General features: G+C 52.2%; 1 protein-coding gene across 1 annotated transcript in view; it reads right to left on the bottom strand.

Annotated features, from left to right (window-relative positions):
* LOC131492399 (liprin-alpha-1-like) overlaps nucleotides 1-19041 on the bottom strand; it is a 68432-nt gene that overhangs the window by 22948 nt on the left and 26443 nt on the right. Inside the window, 1 exon segment of the mRNA XM_058696027.1 lies at nucleotides 1157-1275. Within this exon segment, the coding sequence (XP_058552010.1) occupies nucleotides 1157-1275 (119 nt within the window).

Below are 19041 nucleotides of genomic sequence, written 5' to 3'. Positions count from 1 at the left end.
TTATGAAGATAAAAAGCTTCTGCACAGCAAAGGAAACAACCAACAAAACTAAAAGGCAACCAACGGAATGGGAAAAGATATTTCCCAATGACATATCTGACAAAGGGCTAGTATCCAAAATCTATAAAGCGCTCACCAAACGCCACACCCAAAAAACAAATCACCCAGTGAAGAAATGGGCAGAAAACATGAATAGACACTTCTCTAAAGAAGACATCCGGATGGCCAACAGGCACATGTAAAGATGCTCAACGTCGCTCCCCATCAGGGAAATACAAATCAAAACCACACTCAGATATCACCTCACGCCAGTCAGAGTGGCCCAAATGAACAAATCAAGAGACTATAGATGCTGGAGAGGATGTGCAGAAACGGGAACTCTCTTGCACTGTTGGTGGGAATGCAAATTGGTACAGCCACTCTGGAAAACAGTGTGGAGGTTCCTCAAAATATTAAAAATACACCTACCCTATCACCCAGCAATAGCACTGCTAGGAATTTGCCCAAGGGATACAGGAGTACTGACGCATAGGGGCACTTGTACCCCAATATTTATAGCAGCACTCTCAACAATAGCCAAATGATGGAAAGAGCGTAAATGTCCCTCAACTGATGAATGGATAAAGAAATTGTGGTTTATATCCACAATGGAGTACTACGTGGCAATGAGAAAGAATGAAATATGGCCCTTTGTAACAACATGGATGGAACTGGAGAGTGTGATGCTAAGTGAAATAAGCCATACAGAGAAGACAGATACCATATGGTTTCACTCTTAGGTGGATCCTGAGAAACTTAACAGAAACCTCTAGGGGAGAGGAAGAAAAAAAAAAAAAGGAGGTTAGAGTGGGAGAGAGCAAAAGCATAAGAGACTCTTCAAAACTGAGAACAAACGGGGTTGATGGGGGGTGGGAGGGAGGGGAGGGTGGGTGATGGGTATTGAGGAGGGCACCTTTTGGGATGAGCACTGGGTGTTGTATGGAAACCAATTTGACAATAAATTTCATATATTGAAAAAAAATAAATAAACATAAAATATTCAACAACATGATGCCAGTCCTTCCCCCTGAGGACACAATGACCCCAGGCCCTTATCTGAAAACCCAACTCCTCACGGGGTAGGTTCTGTCCCAACACCAGCTGCCTGGTGCCTCACCCGGCTCCGCTTCCGCTTCCATCGCTCACAACAAAGCCAAGCTCCTCCTTGACCCCGGCCTTCGGCCTCGGAGTCAGACTGCTGGGAGAGTGCTCGGTCAGCCTCAGCTCCCGAGCCACCTCTCCGGAAAAGGCCGTTCCGGAACCACAGTGCGCAAGTAAGCAACATTTCCTCCTAACCCCTTCACTCGTCCAGATACACTCTTCTCAGATGGGCCTCCACCACCGTCTCCGAGGAGCACAGCAGCCAGAGCCTGGTGACCACAATGGTGCAGAGTCACAAAAGGGCTCAACAAGCGTGGGTGGTTGTGTCTCTGCAGATGACTCGGGTGCACCAACACAGAAGCCCTTTTTGTGGGGGCTACCCTGTACACTTGAGGCAAACCCCACCCCCAGCCTACTTCAGATTCCGGGTCTCCCTCTGTCTGCCCCTCCCCTGGCCACACTCTCTGTCTCTCTAAATAGTCAATAAACATTACGAAAAGTAGAAAACAAACAACACTGATCAAACACTCCCAGATAAGTGTCACTTAAGCAATCCACTTCGTCTAGTTGCCCTGTCATAGCCAGCCCGTCACCACAAAGCCTGCCCTGGGCAGGCACCTGACGGGGGAGGAGGGCGGCCATGGCAGTGGGGGATAGGGAGCTGGGAGGCTGACACCATCACCACTCCATGGACGCTGGCTGAGCGTGCGCAAACTGGATGGTCATTTTAGAAGAACGACGGGTACTAGGCAAGGACTACTGGGTTTCGTTTTCTCCTGTAACAAATGCTGATGACCAAAATGTTTACTATGACTTCTCAGTCTTCCCTGGCTTACTCTTATACATGTGAGTAGCCTGTTAATCAACACATCATGAACTAGGAAAGATGAATTCAATTTGAAGCATGTTTGAAGGCATCAAGGAGACCCTGAGGCAGTCACAACTGGAAGGACTGAGACCCCAACAAAAGGGAAGCCCGCTGAGCCAACTCTAATGTTCAGAGTCCTCTCTCTCCCTCAAGACATGTGAGGATTCTGAATTTCCTCAGGGATTGCAGGCAATATACCAACGAGCTGCAAAGGAAACCTAACAGAAAGGCAAGCAGAAAGTCGCAGCTAACCGAGCTCTGGACAGCACAGGGAGGCACAGAAAATGAGCCCGGCACTCGGCAAGCACGCCTGAGAAGCTGACCCTTCCATCATCTCATTGTGCTGTGGAGGAAATAACTGGGCTTTGGGAGCATCAAGGACGGGTCCTCAGAAATACTCCAGCCTCCAAATGGAGATCCTGGAGGTCTACACGGGGGTGGGGGACAGCGTTAGCCCAGCTCACACTGCACCTTACAAAGACTGAGCCCCAGTCTCAACTCACTCACCCCTGAGTGGGCCCAATAACCGCCGCACTCGGGGTGTGTGGGATGAAATGCTGAAGGAATATAAGCACACGAAGAGCCTCAATGCTTCTCCATACAGTCCAGCACAAAAATAAAAACAAAGAAGAAATGAAAAGACAAGATAAGACAAGACAAAAAAAAAGACAGAAAAGAAAAGAAAAGAAAAGAAAAGAAAAGAAAAGAAAAGAAAAGAAAAAAATGAAAAGGAAACGAAATGAAGGGAAACGAAAGGAAAGGAAAGGAAAGGAAAGGAAAGGAAAGGAAAGGAAAGGAAAGGAAAGGAAAGGAAAGGAAGGCAAGGCAAGGCAAAGCAAGGCAAGGAAATGAAAGGAAGGCCTGGGTGGCTCAGTCGGGGAAGCATCCCACTTTGGTTCATGTCATGATCTGACGCTTTATGGTTTGAGTCCCACGTCGGGCTCTGTGGTGACAGTGAAGAGCCTGGAGCCTGCTTTGGATTTTGTGTCTCCCACTTTGTCTCCCCCTCCCCTGCTCAAGTTTTGTCTCTACCTCTCTCTCTCTCTCAAAAGTAAATTATATTAACAAAAAAAATTCTTTTAATAAGAAAAGGAAAGAAACAAACAAGAAAACAAAAAAAGAGAGGCACCCGGATAGCTCAGCCTACTCGTTTAAGTGACCAACACTTGGGTTCGGCTCACGTTTGTGAGTTTGAGCCCTGTGTTGGGCTCTCTACTGACAGAAAAGAGCCTCTCCTCAACAGTGTCTCTCTCTCCCCCGTCCTCTACCCCCACCGCTGCTCTCACTTTCTTTCTCCCTCAAAATAAATAGATAAACATAAAAAAAAAAAAGTTTTACATCATATCGACCCAAAGAAGAAAGAAGAGAAACAGACCAAGAGGAGACACATAGACTGGAGTGATTGGATGCAAAAGTCAACTGTCCAAAAACCATTCTTGACAAATGGGAAATTTTCAGAGACTCAAAACAGATTCTCAAACTGCAAATTATCAGAGCTAAAATTAAGATCTCCAGGTGCCTGAGTGGCTCAGTGACTCACTCCAGGTGCCTGAGTGGCTCCAGGTGCCTGAGTGGCTCAGTGGCTCAGCATCTGACTTTAGCTCGGGTCATGATCTCGTGATTCGGGAGTTTGAGCCCTGCGTTGGGCTCCGTATTGACAGTGCAGAGCCTATAGCCTGCTTTGGCATCTATGTCTCCCTCTCTCTCTATTCTTCCCTTACTCCCACTGTCTAGCTCTCCAACATAATTAAAAGACTAAAAAATCTTGTCAATGGCATTAAGAACTCAGTCCGTGGGCTTCACATCAGACTAGACACAGGTGAATAGCCTCAGTGAACTGAAAGATGGGTAGGTAAAAATATATCTAGACCATACACAGAGGAAACGTCAAGAAAATACACAAGCCCAAAAGACACAGAAGATATGGTACAAAGGTCCAATAGGAACCCACAAAGTAGAGGAAACACAGAATGGGTAGTACCACTTCACTACAAAGACAAGAATCAAAACTGATAAAAGAACCATGAGAGTGACTCCACAAGGAACACCTCAGGCAAAAAGATGTTAACAGTCATGAGAGGACAAAGAGACCGCCTTCCATGGGACAACAACAACAACACTACCAGCTGACTCTTCAAGAAAAGCAAATGAAGCCAGATGATGGATTGGCATGTATGAAAGGTGAACTAAAATAGCCACCAACCTGGAAGTCTTTACCTAACAGAAACATTCTTCACAGTGAAGGCAAAGTAAAGATGTTTTTCAGGCAAAACAGAAGCAAAAACAAAAATAAAAACTGAACAACAAACAAAAACAACGCACACACACACACACTCACACACACAAACCATGACTACACATCAACTACAGACACAAACTAAAATCAATATTAAAGCAGCTTGTTGCAGAAAAGAAATGTAGTCTCTGAAAGAAATATAAAAAACCAAGGCTTGCAGAACAACGTGACAACAGAAAGGGTAACTATGAGAACAAACCTTAACAAGTATTAAGTGCACGAAAGAATGACAACAAGGGGAAAATCCATCTAAAACGTAAAAATATTAGCCAACGAAAGGTGAAGAGGAGTTCACTGTGGTTCAAGTGTCAAAGAAAAGAGCAGGGGCGCCTGGGTAGCTCAGTCAGTTGAGTGTCCGACTTTGACTCAGGTCAAGATCTCACGGTTTGTGAGAAGGAGACCCGCATCAGACTGTGTGCTGATGACTCAGAGCCTGGAGCCTGCTTCAGATTCTGGGTCTCCCTTTCTGCTCTGCCCCTCACCCGATTATATTATGTCTCCCTCAAAAAACAAATAAATCTTAAAACAAAGAAAAGATAAAAGGAGAGAGCAGTGTCAGGGAAGCAGTACAAGTCCTGAATCAGGCAGGGGTCAGTTTAAAATGCACTTGCCTCTAGAAATAGATATATTCCAATTACCTAACAACTCAGTGTACAGATAAAAACTCCCTCCTACTTCTAAAGGAAGGCTAGAGACCAAAAGAACACAGAACAGCTGGGACAAAGAAGAAACTAATAATACGGTACGTGTAAACTAACATATCAGTCATTACATGTGCACAAATACTGCAAGCAAAAGGTTGACTCTCAAATGCGTTAGAAGGAAACTAAGCCTACGCTGGTCACAAAGGTACACCTTAAAACGTAAGATCACAGACAGGTGGAAGTAAAAGATCCCCAGGCAAACCCTACCGAACAGAAAACTGATGTGGCCGCTAGGACCCTCCAGTAAAGTAACCTCTATAGCAAAAAGCTCTACTAGAGACAAAGAGGAACATTTCGCGATGGAAGTTCCATCTACCAAGAGAACAAGACTTCTAAACTTGCATATAATAACGCAATCTCAAAATACAGAAAAGTTGACAAACATAGAAAAGGAAAAAGAGCCACATCCATAAGCACGATGGGAGACTTGACGATACATCTCTCAGTATCTGACAGAACTGACGACAACAGAAAACTCAAGGCAGTGTGACGGGGCTGTCCAATATGGGGTCACGTGCTTTACTGCAAGTACTTGAACCGCGCGCGGCTCCTCAAAGTGTGACGTGTGCAAAGTATAAAATGCACACCACATTTTAAAGACAACGTGATAAAAGAGAATGCAAAATCATTCATAATTTTTTCTCACGCCGGCTATACACTGAAATGATATTTTGGATATGCCTGTTAGTTATATTATTAAACTCATTCTCGCCTATTCCTTACTTGGTTTCAAGTGGTTACTAAAATCTGAATTCTGTCATTAACAAACTTCATCTAACCTATAAATAGAGACTACTGCATTCCCCCAATACACATTATTTTCACGTGCCCGAGGAACAGTTCATGAAAACGAACATATGCCAGGCCATTAGGAAAGTCAGCTCATCTCAGAGGACTGAAATACTGCAGGGCATATTGACGGATTGCATTAGATTCACAGTTCAATTCCCCCAACAATTTATCACGCCCAAAATGATGGGATGAAGACAGGGAGACTTCCGGTAATGACCAGTCATGGGCGGCTGAGAGAGCACCATCACCCCTGCCACCACAGGAGGACAGGGAGAAGCAGGCTGTCGATGAACCAGGAAGCTGACTCTCACCTGACTCGGAATCTGCAGATGCCTTGATCTTGAGAACTTCCCAGTCTCCTCAACTATAGGAAAGAAGTTTCTGTTTCTTATTAGGCAGCCAGTCTATGGTATTTTGTTACAACCACCCCAAAACACTGAGACAGATACCTTCATGGAATTAAGCTAGAAATCTGCACAAAGAGAACGAGAAAATCCCCCGAAACATCAAGATGTGTTATGCTCCTAAACATTGTGATGAATTAAGAAAAAGATGCCACAATGAAAGTTAGGAAATAGTTTCACATAAAGATAATAAACATTTGGCTTATCAAAACTTGTGAGATCAGGAAAGGTGTGCTTAAAGGGAGACTCATAGCTTTAGAATACATATATCATAGGATAGCTCAGTTGCTTGGTGACCAACTCTTGATTTTGGCTCAGGGTATGATCCCACGGCCACAAGATCGATCCCCAGCCTGGCTCCACACGGAGTGAGGAGCCTGCTCGAGACTCTCTCTCTGTCTCTCTCTCTCTCTCTCTCTCTCTCCCTCTGACCCTCTGCCCTGCTCATGCTCTCCTTCTGAAATGAATCAACACACTAATAAGCAAGTAAATACAATACACATACTGGAAAGGAACAAAGGCTAAAAATCAAATGAAGGATTTAGTTCAAGAACTACCAGATGGGACAGCAAACAATCACCAAGTAGATGGAAAACAAAAGGGCAGAAATCAGTGCTGCAGGAAACAAATAGTAAATCACAGAAATCAAAAAAGCCCAAGTTGGTTCTATGAAAAAGAAACAAAGCACAAAGTACCAATATCAAGAAGTTCTAAAGCAACTATCACACCAGATGCTGCAGATAGGAGGGATATTAGAAACCAGTTGACACTTACTCCTTGGAAAGTTTGGGAGGTCAGAGCAAACTCCTAGAAAACAAAATGCCTTATCTAAATAGACACAAGAAGATATGGGAAATCAGAAAAATCCTATTTCCCCTTAAGAAAGGAATCTGCAATGAAAACCCTTCTCACAAGGAAAACCTTACACCAGCTGTTGGCCTAGCACTTCTTCCCAAAAGAAAAGAACACACACAAAAACTTTTCTGGGAAAGCACAAGATGTGCTTCTTCCTACGTTGTTTTAGGAGGCCAGCACGACCTTAAACCCAAACCCCAGCAAGGACGGCACAAGAGGGTGCAAGGGAACACCCACCTCTCTCTTGAATACACATGCAAGAATGTAAAGCACACTATTTACAAATGGAATCCAGTGCAAAGAGAATGCATAGACATCAGGTTTGGATTAATCTAGAAGGCAAAAGTTGTTTTAAGTTAAACCACAACATTACACAAATCACTTGTCCCCAAAGATGCACAAAACACATTTCAGAAAATTTAGTATTATTCTTTCTTTGATGATTGTTAAAATATCAGAGCAAACTAAAAATAGAGGAGAATTTTCATGTTTTGACACAACTATCTACGAGTAACGCCACGGCAAGTGTCATATGTACTGGTAAAATACTGAACTCTTTTTTTTTTTTTTTTTTTTTTTTAATTTTTTTTTTTAATGTTTATTTATTTTTGGGACAGAGAGAGACAGAGCATGAACGGGGGAGGGGCAGAGAGAGAGGGAGACACAGAATCGGAAACAGGCTCCAGGCTCCGAGCTATCAGCCCAGAGCCTGACGCGGGGCTCGAACTCACGGACCGTGAGATCGTGACCTGGCTGAAGTCGGACGCTTAACCGACTGCGCCACCCAGGCGCCCCAAATACTGAACTCTTTGGGACACCTGCGTGGCTTCTAGTCGGTGAAGCGTCTGACTCTTGATTTCAGCTCAGGCCATGATCTCACGGTTCATGAGTTCAAGCCTGGCATCAGACTCTGTGCTGACAGTGTGGGGTCTGCTTGGGATCCACTCTCTTTCCCGCCTCGCACTCCCCTTCCCATGCATGCTCTCTAAATCAATAAAGAAACAAACAAACTTTAAAAAATATTAAGTATACAGAAAATTATGAAACCCTTCTCTCTCGTATCTGGAAGGAGACAAGGACACCTACTCTCACCACTTCCCTTCAACACAGTACTGGAGGCCCTAGCCAATCCAAGGCAAGAAACATACAAATGGTTATACTATTGGATAGAAACCAAAGAAACTTACCACAAGGCAACACAGAGAACGTAAGGCAGACATACACAAGAATGTGAAAAGCTCTGCCATTCACAGATGTGTTCCACACACATAGAAAGAACTCATTCAAATCAACAGAAAACAAAACACACAACCTAATCACAAAGTGGCTTCCAAAAGGCAATTATTTCTCAAAAGAAACATGTAAGTGGCCAAGACACACACAGGGGCGGGTCCCACGATTACACCATACCTCCCAGCACCTGAGCCCCAGCAACCAGGTAACACACGAGAAGAGGCAATACCAGGCATCGGCCAGCCCCGAGCTCCCGCACGCTGTTGCTCGTGGGGAACAGACACGTGCCGCCACTCACGCCCTGCTCCTCCAAGGCAACCCAATATGATGCATGTGGATCTGCAGGCAGCCTCTGCACAAACCGGAGCAGCCACAGCAGAAACAATAAACCGTGCTGTGCTCACACACTGGGCCTTCGACAGCAGGGGAGGACCAGCACAGCCACACAAGGAAAGCAGGTGCATTGCGCACACACAGCGCTCAAGGGTTGGCTCAACATGAAGCGAAGAACAAGCCAAAGCAATCGCCGGTGAAAGTCAAGACCGTGGTTGCCTTTGGGGGACGTTCGGTGGGAGTCAGTAGGAGGTAGGAAGCATGGTAAGGTTCCATTTCTTCATCCAGGTGGTGGTTCCAAGAATGTGTTCGCTGAGTGAAAAATATGGAAGATCAGCTGAAAGTAGTGGCCTAGGATGTTCCAGACGTCCACCGCGTGCCACACAACTAGGCCGCTCTGTGCGGGCAGCTAACCCCCAAGAGAAGCAAGGAAGCCCCACCCATCTGAGTGCAGAGTCAGGAAGGGGCATCCAGACACCCGAGGAGCTACTGCCACACCCTACTCGCCTCCAGCTGTTCCTCTGGGGGAGTCCACATCGCCTTCCTAAACATCATTGGCCACAAGACACTGAATGCAGAAGCAGCTGGAAGAATAAACATCTTGCACTAAGCCAATGCCAATGCGAATGCCACGCTTCTACACAGTGTTGTTCTGAAAATGAACGTATTTTTTGCACGAAAGGTATGAGTACATTAATCTGCCCTAATTTATTGTCTTTAAGTGAATTCATCACATCTGAGATGCTCGGATTTGGTATGGTTTCCTTAATGTTTGTTTTTGAGAGAGAGACACAGGGCATGTGAGGGGAGGGGCAGAGGGAGAGGGACACAGAGAGTCTGAGACAAGTCCAGGCTGGCAGCTGGCAGCACAGAGCCCCGCATGGGGCTCTAAACTATTAACTGTGAGATCACCACCTGAGCCAGAGTCGGACCCTTAACACAGAGAGCCACCCAGGCGCCCGCTTCAATTCTCGGTTTAACCTCACCACAGTAGAGATCCAGAGACACAACCCACACACACGAAGGCTCTCTGGGGCCCTCAATAATCCCCTGATGTCCAAGTGTCCCGACACCACCGAGTCTGAGAAACACTGACCCAGGGAACAAAGGACACTCTCCCCTTCTTCTCGTCAACTTCCCAATTTCGATAGGGTTTCGCCAGCTCACCAGACTCTCTAAGGCCTGGCCCACAGGACACAAGGGCCTAAGGCGGCCTCTGTTCGTGGCAGCCACCTCGGGGGACAGAGCGTGTGCAGCCTGTGCGGGGTCAGGGGACGGACAAGGCAGGAAGGTCTCCGACAGCCTCTGCGAGGGCGGGCGGCACACTCCTTACACGACAGCTGCGGTTGAGGCAGGCACCCGGAGAACCTCCCAGAAGCCACTACCTGCAGTGAGAAGGGCCCTTACTGCCTGCCAAGCGGTTAAGCCAGCACTGCCACGGGAGGCGCCCCCACACACACCCCGCCGCCACAGAGCGGCCACCACGACTGACTCACGTGAGCCTGCGGGCCTCCACACAGACAGGACGGCCTTCCTCCCGAGGGTGGCCAATTGCTGTCCCCCAAGTGAGCAGAACCAGGGCGCCCCGAGCCACCCGGCCTCTCACGGCTGGCACTGTGGCCTCTGCGGGAGTCCGAGCGGCGCTGGGTCCACCAGAACTCACCTGCCTCAAACAGGAAGGTCTTCGGAGAAACAGGGACCCCAGGGCGACATCCTTGTAGGTGGAAGACTTCTAGCAAGGGAGAAGCCGGATGCTCAGAAGAGCACATCCCTCGCCCTCCACAGCACCTGCGGGCTCCTACCGCCTTCAAGAACCCGCCGGCCTCCTGCCCACCTCTCCGCCTGGCAAATGCACTGTGGCGCCAGCACCAAGAACCATGTGTAAGAACCATGTGTGGGCTAGGACCAAGGGAAACCTACTGCAGTGTTTCTCCAGAAACGGGTGAAAAGTTCCTGGCACTGGCTTTTGTTGCCCTGTCCTTTGAAGCCAGTAGTGACACCTAGTTAACCGATTCTGACTTGCGGCCAACCCTCAGGTATTTGGAGAATGGCTCTACTGCACCAGTCCTTGAGTGGGCTCGGTCCAGCACGTAGCAGATCCTGAAGAATATTGCCAATGGATGAAGTGTCTGCTCTGCAGGGTGAAGGCATCTGTATCCTCCAGTGGTTGGAGTTCTGCTGACGAACCGATGAAGATTGGGGGCGATGGTGGGGGTGGTCCAGAGCCCAAGACCAAGAAAGATCTCCTGAAGACATCTTTCATACAAAAAAGGTGATTTTATTAAACGATGGGGACAGAAACCACATGCAAGAAAATCTGCACCGGGGTCCTGACGGGTAACTCATTATTACACACCATCAGGTTGGCAGGGTGTCAAGGATAGGGTTAGGGTTAGGGGGAAGCAAGTTTTCAGCGCCTTGAGGGACTAGGTGTGGCTAGGGAAATGGCCTTCATTACCACATAATAAAACCCAAGTCATGACACCCATTCAATGTATATGGGCGGGTGCATAAGCTTGGAGGAATACTGCCAGCATATGCCTTCGGGCAGTTGAAATAAAAGAAGTTGACTGGAATGTTTTCAAGGTTGGGATAATGTTAGGCTTAGGTTGTGTTTTGCCCCTAGCAAAGGGTCATCACCATCACCGAGCAGCTAAACTCCTAGAGGGATGTCACTCTATCCGTTTCAGGGATTGTCAGTGGGCTATAATCAGTAAGGGAATTTAATTTTCATTTGCCGTAGCATCACACATTACCATGACAAGCGCTTAAGGCCCTTCTCTCTGTACTCAGGTGGTCAAGACTGTCCAAGGTATAACAATCATATCCCACCCAGGGTGGGAGGAGGGGCTAGCTTGTGCTTTACCCCTCAGCCTGCCTTATGCTCCCTCATCATATCCTCCCTGAAAAATGTCAAATTTGAAACCTTGAAGATGGATGAAGGTGGAAGGTCTCAACTTCTGTAGCTTCTTTGTGCTGAGTAGGGACATAGAGTCATCCCTACCTATATGGATCCTTATTGGTCTCTTGGGCAACGTACAGAGGAGTTACAAAAGGCAGTGGCGGCTGGATCCAAGGTGGGCCTTCTTGAGTAGAAAGGCTCATCATTTGGCTTCAATCAAGTGTAGTGATGGAGTCGGCAACAGGCAGGGAGTGTGGGACATCAGGCCGGTGGAGCCTTCCGGGCCCTCCCAGCCGGGTTCTATGGGACTCCTCGGCAGCCTTAGGGCGAGCGAATCCAGCCACCCGACCCTTCCATCCCGACCGCCCCACCTGGTGGAATCCCGCAGCGGAGAGCCCAGCACCCGCGGGGAACATCTCCAGCCCGAGCCCGCTGCCCTAGCTGGGCGTCGGGAAATGCCAGGGGCCCTGGGGCTGAGGGCTCCTGGGAGGGAAGAGGTCCAGGACCCAGGGAGCCCAGACCTATGGCGGAGTCGGAGTCTGGGTTCTCGCTGCCCCGGCCGCCTGCCCACACTCTCCTGGGTTCTCTTATCCACCCACCCAGCCCCACCCTCCAGCCCTCAGGTGCCAGCCCCCGTCCCGCCCTCACCGTTGCCCCCCTCCGTGCGGGTGCGGGTGTCGGTGGTGTGTCAGGAAAGTTGCAAAGCTGTGGGTGGGTTCCAGCCGATGCAGTGGGATTTGGCCGGGTGCGGGGAGCGGGGAGCGTGCCCCTTGTGAAGTGGCCTGGGGTGTGTGGGCCCGGGATCCAGGTGGGGCAGGGAGGGGCCGAACCGGGCCTGTTGGCTTTCTTGGCTCTGGAGGGGCCTGAGGAGCAGTGCCTGGGGTGTGTTTGGCCCCAGGCGCCGCCCTCCCTGGAGAGAGAGGGACACAGGCAGGGAGGGGGGACATGCGGCAGGAGCCAAAGGAGAGGTGAAGGAAGCCAAAGGCAAAAGCCAATGGCACATGGTAATCCCAGGCGCTCTCCCATCCAAGTTCTAACCAGGCCGACACCGCTCAGTTTCTGAGAGAAGACTGGGGTCGGTCACTTTCATGCTGGTATGGCCATAGACGCCAGTGGCTGGCGCTGGGTGCCTCAAGAGCCTGCTCCCCGCCACCCAAGCCCAGCGGTTGCCGCGCTTCCCCATGCACCTTGCATCCTGCCTGCCTGCCTGCCTCCGCCCTCCGCCTCGGGTGCCTGGAGGGAGGCGGAGGCCGCACAAGAAGACCCTGGCAATGAGCTGTGGCGCAAGCCCCGTCGTTCTCCCATCCTGGGACTCTTGCAGGATGCTCCCGGCCTGGCCCCAAGCCCGCCACCTCTTCCATCCCGCACCGCACCGCACCGCACCGCCCCTCGCAGCCCCGCACCACACCGCACCGCACCACACCAAGATGGGCTGCTCAGTGGGAAGAGGGTGGAAGCTAGCGTGGGGCATCAGGCCGGTCGAGCCTTCCAGGCCCGCCCAGCCGGGTTCTAAGGGCCTCCTCCGCAGCCTTAGGGCCAGCGCATCCAGCCACCCGGCCTTTCCCTCCCGACTGCTCCACCTGGTGCAATCCCACAGCGGAGTGCCCAGCGCCCCCGGGGAACATCACCAGCCCCAGCCCGCTGCCCTAGCTGGGCGTCTTGAAACGCCAGGGGGCTGGGGATGAGGGCTCCAGGGAGGGAAGAGGTCCAGGACCCAGGGAACCCAGGCCTGTGGCGGAGTCGGAGTCTTCGGTGTCGCTGCCCTGGCCGCCTGCCCGCAGTCTCCTGGGTTCTCTTATCCACCCACCCAGCCCCCACCCTCCAGCCCTCAGGTGCCAGCCCCCGGTCCCGCCCTCAGCGCTGCCCCCCTCCGTGTGGGTGCAGGTGTGGGTTGTGTGTGAGGAAAGTTGCAAGGCTGTGGGTGGGTTCCAGCCAGTGCAGTGTGATTTGGCTGGGTGCGGGGAGCGGGGAGCGTGCCCCTTGTGAAGTGGGCTGGGGTGTGTGGGCCCGGGGTCGGGGCGGGGTGGGGCGGGGCGGGGCCGGACCAGGCGTGGTGGCTCTCTTGGCCTGGGTGGGGGCTAAGGAGCAGTGGCTGGGTGTGTCTGGTCCCAGGCGCAGCCCTCCCTGGGGAGAGAGGGACACAGGCAGGGAGGGGGGAGATGCGGCAGGAGCCAAAGGAGAGGTGAAGGAAGCCAAAGGCAAAAGCCAATGGCACATGGTAATCCCAGGCGCTCTCCCATCCAAGTTCTAACCAGGCCAACACCGCTCAGCTTCTGAGAGAAGACTGGGGTCGGTCACATTCATGCTGGTATGGCCATAGACGCCAGCGGCTGGCACTGGGTGTCTCAAGAGCCTGCTCCATGCCACACAAGCCCAGCGGTTGCCGCGCTTCCCCATGCACCTGGCATCCTGCCTGCCAGCCTGCCTGCCTGCCTGCCTGCCTCCGCCCTCCGCCGCGGGTCCCGGGAGGGAGGCGGAGGGGGCGCAAGAGGACCCTGGCAAGGCGCTGTGGCCCAAGCCCCGTCGTTCTCCACTGCAGGGACTCTTGCAGGATGCTGCCTGCTTGGCCCCACGCCCGCCACCTCTTCCATCCCGCACCGCACCGCACCGCCCCTCGCAGCCCCGCACCACACCGCACCGCACCACACCACGATGGGCTGCTCAGTGGGAAGAGGGTGGAAACGAGCGTGGGGCTTCGGGCCGGTTACCACACCACGATGGGCTGCTCAGTGGGAAGAGGGTGGAAGTGAGCATGGGGCATTGGGCCGGTCGAGCCTTCCGGGCCCGCCCAGCCGGGTTCTAAGGGCCTCCTCTGCAGCCTTAGGGCCAGCGCATCCAGCCACCCGGCCTTTCCCTCCCGACTGCTCCACCTGGTGCAATCCCACAGCGGAGTGCCCAGCGCCCCCGGGGAACATCACCAGCCCCAGCCCGCTGCCCTAGCTGGGCGTCTGGAAATGACAGGGGCCTGGGGATGAGGGCTCCCTGGAGGGAAGAGGTCCAGGACCCAGGGAGCCCAGGCCTGTGGCGGAGTCGGTGTCTGGGGTGTCGTTGCCCCGGCCGCCGGCCACCTGCCCGCGGTCTCCTGGGTTCTCTTATCCACCCACCCAGCCCCCACCCTCCAGCCCTCAGGTGCCAGCCCCGGTCCCTCAGTCGGGCTGCTCACTGGCAAGAGGGTGGAAGCGAGCGTGGGGCATCCGGCCGGCCGTGCCTTCCCGGCCAGCCCTGCTGGGTTCTCATCGCCTCCTCCTTAGCCCTTGGGCGAGCGAAGCCAGCCACCAGGCCTTTCCCTCCTGTCTGCCCCACCTGTTGCAAACCCACCCCGCAGCCCCCAGCGCCCCCAGAGGACATCACCAGCCCCAGTCCGCTGCCCTATCTGGGCCTCGTGAAATGCCAGGGGCCCTGGGGATGAGGGCTCGAGGAGGGAAGAGGCCTATTTCCCAGGCAGCCCAGGCCTGTGGCACAGTCGGAGTGTGGTATCTCTGTGTCCCTCCCGCCCCTTTTTTGTCCCCACATCCATGCACCCCAGCTCCAAGCCTCCATCATGGCCCACCCCCCACCCTCCAGCTCCTAACTCCAGGACCCCGGACTCCGGATCCCGGACTCCGGACCCCGGACTCCGGAACCCGGCTCTGCCTGCAGTCTGTGCTGGTGTATGTAGTATTTCAGGGAATGTACAAAGCTGGGGTGTGGCTTCAAACCCATGCAGTGGGATTGGGCCTGGTGTGGGGAGTCGTGAATGGGGAGCGGCCCCTTGTGACATGCAGTGGGGTGTGCAAGGCAGGCCAGGCCATTGGGCTGAACTGGGAAGTGCTGAGGGAGCACTGGCTGGCTTGAGTTTGGCCCCAGGAGCGCCTCTCCTGGTCAGGGAGGGAGGGGGGTGGGCTGGCACCATAGAAGAGGTCAAGTAGGTCAAAGGCAAAAGGGAAAATCCTACAGCACCCGGTGTTCCCAGACGGTCTCCCATCCAAGTACTAACGAGGCCCGACCCTACATAGCTTCCAACACAAGAGGAGATCCGGCGTGTTCTGGTTAGTTTGTCCCCAAATGCTACCTGCTGCAGTTGGGCTCCAAAAGATCCCTGTCCTCGCCTCCCAAGCCCCGGGCATATCCCATTCACCCGTGAACCTGCCTGCCACCTTGCCTGCCTTCTTGACTGGCTGCCTCCCGCTGCCGACCTCCGAGGGCCCCGGGTCGGTGGCGAGGGCCACGCAACAGGCCCCGGGCACCCCGGAGTGGCGCAAGCCCTGGTGTTCTCTGATCCCGGTACTCTTGCAGGCTGCTCCGGCTTGCTCCCACGCCAACCTCCCCCTCCATCCCACAGGTCACGGCACCGCATGGCACCGCACATCGCAGCATCTCTGCACACCACACCACACCACCACTTACCACACCACACCACACCACACCACACCAAACCACACCACAGCACAGCACACCATTCCAGGTCCCGCTGCTCACTGCGAAATGGGTGGGAGCGAACAGCAGCATCCGACAGGCCAGGCCTTAGGGGCCCCCTGGATTCTTAGCGCCTCCTCCCCACCCTCGGGCAGCCCCCACCTGGCCATTCCCTCCCATCTGCGCCAACTGGCTCAAACGCAAACCGGAGCCCCCAGCGTCCCCAGAGAACATCACCAACCAAAGCCCGCTGCCCTAGCTGGACCTTGTGAATTGCCAGGGGCTCTGGGGATGAGGGCTCCGAGGGAGGGAAGAGGTCCAGACCCAGGCAGCCCTGGCCTGTGGCATAGTTGTAGTGTGGGGTCTCTCTGTCCCTACCGCCCCTCCTTTGTCCTTGTATCCAGGCACTCCAGCCCACACTCTCCACCGCAGCCCCTAGCTACCACTCTCCAGCCCCACGCTCCCATCCCCCAGCCTCCAGCCCTAGTCCCCAGCCACCGGTCCCGGCCGCACTTTCCCTCTGTGCAGGTGTGGGTGGCGTGTTTCTGTGACTGACTGATTTCTCTCAGCTTACCACCTTCCTGTTCCATCCACATTGCTGCCAATGACACGATTGCGTTCTTTCTCATTGCACATAGGGCCCATTAACTCCCAGTGAGCATACGTGAAGGTTGTTTTCAACCCCCACCGACAACTAATTTCTGATGTCAACGAAAACGTGTTGTGCTCCTCAAAACCTGGGGCATTGAAGTCTCTTGTTTGTGCAGTGACTATTACTGTGCTCTTTGCCCCCGCCACAGACTGCCTCAGCATCCTGCTTTCGGAGACTCTCAGGGATATTGCATGCCCAGTCGTTTCGCCAGCAGGTGAAGCCAAAGAAACGACTCAAAAAAAACTACACAGAATCAGAACCCAGTCCTACACACTTGGGCATCAGCTCGTATGGGGACTCTGCCCTCCAGATCAACAATGTTTTACCTACAGACAGGAAAAGCTGCAAAGATGGCAAGTGCTCCCACCCCCCTACAGTGTGTGATGACAGATGTAGGGTTTCTTTTGGTACATTCAGGCTCCTAGGTGTAGCTAAAATATGTTCCATTTCTCTATAACCCACAGATTTTCCATAGTCATAGGACACCAAGCTTCCCTGGGGAATCGTGCTCCCACTCTCCTCCCATGCTACCTGAAAGCAATCATTGGCTGATTTACCAAAGGATCCATTGACCTCCTGTCACTTATCACTCGGGGCTCAAAAGGCTGCAGTTGGCATGGTAAGAGTCATGACGAGGGAGCATGAGCCAGGCTGAGGCTAAAGCGCAAGTTAGAACCCCCCTTGCCACCCCACGGTGGGTCTGAGGGATATCCCCTGGGCACCACTGCTACTCAAGAACAAAGGAAAGGGGCTTAAGCCCTTGCCGTGCTAATGTGGGAAACTCAGGCACAGGAAAAATTAAATTCCCTTAATGCCTATAGGCCATCGACAACTCCTTGAAACCAGCACAATGACCTCCCTCTAAGAGCTCAGCTGCCTAGATGATGGCTCTTTGCTGGGGGCAAAAGAGAACTGTAGCTTAACATTACCCCAACCTCCAGGACCCTGTAAGTCCACTTCCTTTGTCTCAGTTTCGCCGAGATATATGCGGGCAATCATCCTCCAAGCTCATGGCCCCTGATCTACATTTAAAGGATCTCATGACTCGTGTTTTATTAAGGGGTCATAAATAGTGTTTCCCTAGTAACAGTTAGCCCCTGAAGGTGCTGGAAACCTTGCTTCCACAATTCCTTAGAGACTTATTCCATCCCTGACCTCCTGCCAACCTGAGGGAATATAACGATGAGTTAGTTGTAGGACCCCAGCACAGCTCCTCCAGGCATTAAGAAAACCACCTTTTTGCACCAAAGACGTCTTCCAGAATTCTGTGTTGGTCATCAGCTGTGGACCAGTCCACCATCATTCCCAAACATCATCATTTTGGCGTCCCAATGTGGGGCTTCGAATCTTCTCACCTTGACTCTGTGCTTCAGTGTCAATTTGGTGAGTATGTTTTCTCTTTCCTCATTTACTCTCATTTCAGGGGATTTTTGAGAAGTAGGGTCTTATGGGAACACTTTTGTGGGGATTGCTCTGGCTGCAATCCTCTAGGCTGTGGCGACTCTACGGGGAGGAGAAAGCCTGCCTTTTGGTTGGAAGTTAGGACCTTGGGCAGAATGGCAGTGAGATGCAGAAACTTGACGCCCTCTCTTTATTCCTTTCCGTGTCTACAGTTGTCTGTCTTGGGCAGTGGACAGCCACCTAAGTGACTACCATGTCTGCCAATCTTAAGACTCCCGTGTGTGAGGATTCCTCCTCATTGGTCGAATGTGACCCCCTCCATATCTCTGGGCTAGCCTCTTCTGCATGCCAGATCTCCACTGAGAGCTGACCGAAACCAGTACCTGACTGAATTAAAACCCAACAGGGCGCCATTTCCTAGGGAGGTTCGCTGTGAAGACTACGCGGGTCGAAATGCCACTTATATCATGATGGATTTCTCTTCTGTTTTCCCTCAATGTCCTCTACTAACTACTACTTAAAATTGGGTCATTTCCCCTTGTCAAACTCTTCTAGTATTTTCCATGGGTTGAAAATGGCAGTTCCTTCTCTGCCTTCTCAGCAAGGGAGACGCAGGTCTGTAAGTCAGGCACCCATCTGTTGTCTAGAATGCAATGGGGAAGCCGGTAGGGGTGGGCAGGCTAGCATCCCTCCTTCAGGAGCCCTTCCCCACCCGGTTGGCACTCATAGTGATTTCGTTCAAGGGATACCTCGGGTCACTTTGACATCTCGGGAACCCCTGACATATCCTGTGTGGGGGATGCTACTGGGGAGTCGGGATGGATTCTAGGGGTAATGGACCTTCTCTCTCTCTCTCCTTTTCTCTCTAGGTGGAACGTGGGAGTTCCTCTTTGGTCCGCAAGGATTCTCCCTTAGGATGCCTTTTGAACCCACTGGAAACAATTGGGTTTGAAAAATGTGGAAAGGACTGATCCTGTAACACTGCATGGCCTTACTAAACAGGGCAAATGGACGGCTGTTAGCCTAGGTTCAGCCCGTCAGGGCTAACCAGGCCCAAGGGCCTCTT

Source organism: Neofelis nebulosa, chromosome 13 (assembly GCF_028018385.1).
Source record: "Neofelis nebulosa isolate mNeoNeb1 chromosome 13, mNeoNeb1.pri, whole genome shotgun sequence".
Taxonomy (NCBI): domain Eukaryota; kingdom Metazoa; phylum Chordata; class Mammalia; order Carnivora; family Felidae; genus Neofelis; species Neofelis nebulosa.
This window is presented reverse-complemented; position numbering and strand designations above follow the sequence as displayed.